Here is a 5,987-nt window from a genome sequence, read left to right as displayed (position 1 = left end):
AGAGTTTACAAGAAAAGAGGTCCTTAGACCCCAAAAACTTCCAAATTATTTAAATCTGAAATAAGATACATTAGGATATTCTAATGAACTTAGAAAATAAGGTCTCTCATCATCGTTCATCCCTTCACCATTCCTCAAAAGACAACCCCTTTTTGTCGTAGCATCATCTGCAAAATTAGCCTCTCGATAAGTATGCACAAACCGAATGGAAACATAATGATCTTGAATCCTTCTCCACCTTTGTCTTGCGAACCAGGGTAAATTAGAATTCTTAAAAGCAGTTATGGCACCAATTGAATCTGATCTCACCAAGATTTTACGAACAGACCATTTCATAGCCCATTCCAAACCTACAATCACACCATAGAGCTGTCAAGAAGTTATTAGTTCGACCTAGCCCAATGCTCATAGCTCCAACGAAATTGCAACCAGCATCACGAACTACCACACCAGCTCCTGCTCAACCAGGGTTACCTTTGGCAGCACCATCGCAACACAATAACAGTTCATCCCAGTTAGGAGGAACCCAAGAACACTCAATTGGTTGTATAATCTTTACCTGTCTATGTCGCACACCAAAACAATTCAAAATCTCCAGATCTTCCGAGGTATTATGCATAAAACTCTTCAAGCGGATAGAGAAACCATGGATCAAATAGAAAGTGCGTTGTTTGAAGAAGTGAATGCTCACTGCCGCATTTTGAAAACAGGCCATATTTCTTGTCTGCCACAGCTCCGACCGAATTATCATGTTGGCCAATAACCACAAATCTTTTATAATGCGACTTTTCCCTTTAGCTGCCCTGTACGAATTCACTAAATCATAATGTGGACTGAGTTTAAACAAACCTGAGCACCACTGCCAGATTTGTGTTGCAAACGGACAACTCCATATGACGTGCTCTAAGGTCTCTTCATCTTGTTTGCATAAGTAACATCTATTGGCTAGATCAACCTTGAATCTGCTCCTACTTTTATCTTGAGTTGCACAAGCTTCTCTACAGATTTTCCAATTCTGAGCAGCTAACTTTGGATGTATTGCTTTCTTCCACAAAAGACCATACACTTCAGCAGCCGCATATTTCTTTCTTAGGATCTATTTTGCAGATGAGTTTGAGAATGTTCCGTTCATCTCTGGCATCCAGACTCTACAATCCTCCCCTCCTTGCAGCACCGGCAAATTTGTTAAGTCCACACCAGCTCGCACAAACTGTTGAACATGAGCGCCCTGCAACTGCCAGTTATTGTTAACAATAATATCACTAACCATGATGGAACCATCAAGGTCATTTTCACCAAGCATGTCTGCAATACTTTCATTACCATTCCAAACATCAAAATAAAGATAGGTAGACCTCCCATCACCAAGAAGCACTTTGGTATTTTTGTCCACAGTGGAGTGAATTATACGAATGTCTGGAAGAATCGAAGACTTCACCCCATATTGTTTAAGTCTCCCTAACCGAGAAGTGTACTTCGCCCATAAGAAACGAGCCCATTTCTTATTAGACGACCGAATGTTCCACCATAATTTCATGAGAAGCGCCTTGAAACCAACAACAAACTTCCTTGAGACCTCAGCATCCCCAGACCAAAGAAAATTGCGAATCACACGCTCAGCTTGTTTAATAAACTTCAAAGGCCATTTATACACAACCATATTGTGAATAGAATAACTAGCAATCACTGAATTAATAAGAACAATTCTGTCTTGAAAAGAGAGCAATTTACCTTCCAAACAGCAAGTTGATTCTTAATTTTGTCAATCACATTGCTAATGTGGCGATACTTAACAGCACCGGGCATAATTTGAACACCATTTTTTTTTTGCTAGGTCAAAATGGTTTATTAAAGCAAAAAAACGTAATTTGAACACCAAGATACCTGTCCGGGAAAGTAGAAACTTCCATACTAAGTAAATTAGTGATAGTAGTGCAGCGATTCAAAGAACCACCACCATAATAAACCTTACTCTTTTGACGGCAAACAGTTTGACCCGAAGCTGTTTGATATTTTCCAAGTAAAGCAAGAAGATTGTGCAAACTCTTCATGTTGCCTTTACAAAAAAATCATAATGTCATCAGCAAAGAAAAGGTGAGTAGGAGAAATACATTTTTTCTTTTTGGAAAGCATTGGCGTCATCTTATTTTCAAGAAATAATTTTGAAATATTTCTACTAAGAACATCTTCAATCAAAACAAAAATAAGAGGGGATAAAGGATCTCCTTGCCTTAACCCTCTATTAATCTTGAAGAAACCCTCTGGAATACTATTAAGAAGAATAGATATATGAGCCGAGCTAAGAATCTAAAAGATCCAAGAACACCAACTCTAAGAAAAACCATACCTCCGAAAAACTTCTAGAACAAAAGACCAACTCACCGTGTCAAAATCTTGGGTGATATCAAGTTTAAGACCCACATTGCCATCCTTACGCTTAGTTTTAAGCTCATTTACCATCTCCGACGCCACACTAATATTTTCATGAATGTTTCTTCCCTTTATTAAAGCCACTTGTTCCTCTGAAACAAGGTTATCAAGCACACTACCCAGTCTTGTAGCTAAAATCTTAGTAAAAATTTTAAAGAAAAAATTACTAAGACCAATGGGACTAAAGTTACGAAGAGTGTTGTCTCCTCTAATCTTGGCTAATAAAATCAAAAGACTAGGATTAGTACCTTGAGGAATCAATTTCTCTTGCCAGCAAAAGGTAATAGCTTTGTAAAGGTCTTGTTGAATCACATCCCAACAATGCCTATAGAAACAACCAGAGAAACCGTCAGGGCCAGGGGCACTATCAGCGCCAAGATCAAAAACAACAGTCTTTATCTCCTCCATAGTAGGAATTTCATCCATTCTCTGACTATATTCGGAAGAGATAATATTATGATCATAATGAAATAACTCCTCATCTATGGGAAGTTCAACACCATTAAACTTAGACTCAAAAAAAGAAACCGTATGGTCTCTAATATGTTCATAATCAGTTAGAACAGTCCCATTCTCATCCACCAATTCCAAAATCAGATTACTGCTCCTGCGAGTTCGAATATTGGTATGAAAAAAGAAGTATTACTAGCACCATCCGTGAGCCACAAGTTTCTCGACCTTTGTTTCAACAAAATGGATTGTTGAGCACGAATTTCCTGAAGAGTAACTGAAGCTGCTTTGGCAGTATTGAGCTTAGAAATGTCTTCCGGATCCTGAAATACGAAGAGCAACTTCCATAGTCATCTTAACTTGTTTGAGCTTTGCATAAACATTGCCAAAGACCCTTAAATTCCACTCCTTCATGGAAGCCTTTAATCTTTTGAGCTTGTAAGGAAAAATAAAAGCGGGAAAGCTAGAAACAGGAGCATTCCAACTCTCAATAACCATGCGCATGAAATCAGGGTGAGAAAACCACATCTTTTGTACTCGAAAAGGAGCTCTTTTCGGTCTTGGGTTGGAAAAAGGAAAGCCAATGAGACAAGAATGGTCGGAAACTTCACGAGGAAGAGCTTTACACCTCCAATTCTCAAACTATTAAGTCAGGCTTCATTGATAATAGCTCTATCCAGCTTGCAAATGATTCTACGAACACCAGATTGCCCATTAGCCCAAGTAAATTTAGAACCCAAAAAATCAGCTTCAAAGAGATCATTGTCATCCATCCAATCACTAAAATCATTAATGACTGAAGTCCGCGGTTCACGACCTCCTTTTTTCTCATCATTACGCAACACACAATTAAAATCACCCATGACCAACCAAGGAGTATTATTATCAACTGAAGAAAGTTGTTGCCATAACCTTCTACGAGTGACTTGGAAACAGCTAGCATGAACAAAGGATACCAACACACCCTCCGTTTCAATAGTAATAGCTTGCCTACCAGTACTCACAACAACAAGCCTCATCATACTATTTGACCAAAAAATCCAGATGTTCCGCTTAGAAGAATCAACAGAATTATGAATAATATCTCTCTCGTAACCATCCACATATAACCCTTGCATAAAATTAGAAGTACAATGTACTTTCAGCTCAGCAATGCAAAAGATATCTGTCTTATGCTCCTTAAGTAACTCTTGTAATTTGCACCTTGCAGCATGGCGTGCAATGCCATTTATGTTCCAATAAAGAACACACAATAAAACTAATTTTGGAGGAGTTATTAACTGACTGAGAAAAAGTCCCAGTATTTATTCTTGGCGAGTTACCTTTTTCAGCACGATTTCTGAAATTTGAAGCTTCCAAACCCAATTCAGACACGGTTTCCGAAATTGTTTCAAGTTGAGTATTTTTTCCCAAAAGAGGTCAAAAAAACCTCAAAAAACTCATAAACTATTTAAATCTAAAATACTCCACATTTGGATATTCTATTGTACTCAAAAATTTGGACGCCCAACATAATGCATTCCCACTTCATTATCAAAAGAACACCCCTTTTTAGCCATTTGATCCGCTGAAAAATTAGCTTCACGAAAAGTATGAATAAAACGGACCGAATCATAAGAGTGACGCACATCCAACCATCTCTGTTGCGCAAACTAGGGAATCAAATTCTCTTCAAAAGCCTTAATCACACTAGTAGAGTCTGAACGAATAAGAATTCGCTGAAAACCCCACTGTCTCGCCCACTCCAAGCCAACAATTATGCCATACATCTCTGCCAAATAATTGGTTGTAATACCAAGTCCAATGCTCATCGCTCCTAGCATATTGCAATCAGCATCTCTCACTACAACTCCAGCACCTGCTACACCCGGTTTGTCATGAGCCGCCCATCACAACAAAGAAGTAATTCATTGCTCTCTGGAGGCTGCCAATAACAAGGAACAGGTTCCACATGCTTCACCTTTCTATGAGCAACTCTAAAAAGGTTCAAAATACGGACATCTTCAACTGAATTGTACATGAAACTTTTAAACCGGTAAGAGTACTCATGAATAAGCTTAACTACACGTTGTTTAAAGAAGTCTAAATTTTCTGTTTGTTTTTCATACACACACTTGTTACGAATGAACCATAATTCAGACCTTACCACCAGATTCGCCACAAGCCATAAATCCTTGATAATTCTACTACGACCCTTAGCTGCCTTGTAAGAAATAACTAGATTTGAGTTAGGTTTTAAACCAAACATACCAGAAATCCAAAGCCAGGCCTGAACAGCAAAGTTGCACAACCATAAACACATGTTCCAAAGACTCCTCATCACATTTACACACCATGCACTTATTCGGAAAAGAATGTTTGAACCTGCTTTTAAATTTATCTAAAGTAGCGCAAGCACCCCTTAAGAATTTCCAATTTTGAGCAGTTAAATTTGGATGAACAGCTGAAGTCCAAAGCAAGCTAATCCCCTCCATAGCAATGTATTTAGTACGCACCGATTCCTTAGCAGATTTAACAGAAAATTTACCTTTGAAGTCCGGCATCCAAACTTTTCTATCACTTCCCATATGCAGCCTAGGTAGGTTGTTCACGTCAACACCTGCAGAAAGCAAATGCTCTATGTGCTCCTCCGGGATCAGCCAAGAGCCTTGCTGAATCAAATCACCCACACGAGCCTGCCTATCTAAGTCCGTGCGATTCAAAACATCAGAAATACTCATTTCACCGTACCATATATCATAATAAAGTGAAGTAATTCTGCCATCTCCTATAAGAAATTTAGTATTCTGATCCACCACCTGGTAAACCCAACGCATTCCAGCATGAATTGTTGATTTTACACCATACTCCTTAAATTTTCCATTTCTATACGTAAATTTTGTTTCCAAAAAACGAGACCAGGCTTTAGAAGAGTATTTGATATTCCACCAAAGTTTCATAAGCAAAGCCATGAATTGTTGATTTTACACCATACTCCTTAAATTTGTCGTAGCGCGTTGATACGTTGCACCAACATTCTTTAAACCAAATGGCATTACAGTATAATAAAAATTTCCGAGAGGAGTTCGAAAAGCTGCCTTACTTGCGTCATGCTCGTACATCCTTAT

The 5,987-nt window shown here is 38.4% G+C and overlaps 1 protein-coding gene across 1 annotated transcript; it reads right to left on the bottom strand.

Annotated features, from left to right (window-relative positions):
• Positions 1–1,096: 1,096 nt before the first annotated feature.
• LOC113343061 lies at positions 1,097–3,743 on the bottom strand. The gene is made up of 7 exons (XM_026587384.1): positions 3,582–3,743; positions 3,077–3,203; positions 2,679–2,912; positions 2,383–2,561; positions 2,112–2,307; positions 1,885–2,056; positions 1,097–1,706 (listed from the first exon to the last, which is right to left on the bottom strand). The coding sequence occupies exons 1-7, from the start codon at positions 3,741–3,743 to the stop codon at positions 1,097–1,099; spliced, it is 1,680 nt and encodes a 559-aa protein (XP_026443169.1).
• Between the last annotated feature and the right edge of the window lie 2,244 nt (positions 3,744–5,987).

Source organism: Papaver somniferum, unplaced genomic scaffold, assembly GCF_003573695.1.
Source record: "Papaver somniferum cultivar HN1 unplaced genomic scaffold, ASM357369v1 unplaced-scaffold_53, whole genome shotgun sequence".
NCBI classification, from domain to species: domain Eukaryota; kingdom Viridiplantae; phylum Streptophyta; class Magnoliopsida; order Ranunculales; family Papaveraceae; genus Papaver; species Papaver somniferum.
Note: the sequence above shows the minus strand (reverse complement) of the source record. Positions and strands in the feature narration are given on the sequence as shown.

Bases quoted from the DNA above. Each gene is read 5' to 3' on its own strand.
- LOC113343061 (XM_026587384.1), bottom strand. From the start codon at position 3,743: ATGGGTGATTTTAATTGTGTGTTGCGTAATGATGAGAAAAAAGGAGGT. The intron at 2,308-2,382 runs GTGAGTTGGTCT...TGGATCTTTTAG, and splicing joins TCACCCAAGATTTTGACACG to ATTCTTAGCTCGGCTCATAT. The intron at 1,707-1,884 runs GTATCTTGGTGT...TTTTCAAGACAG, and splicing joins GTTTCTACTTTCCCGGACAG to AATTGTTCTTATTAATTCAG.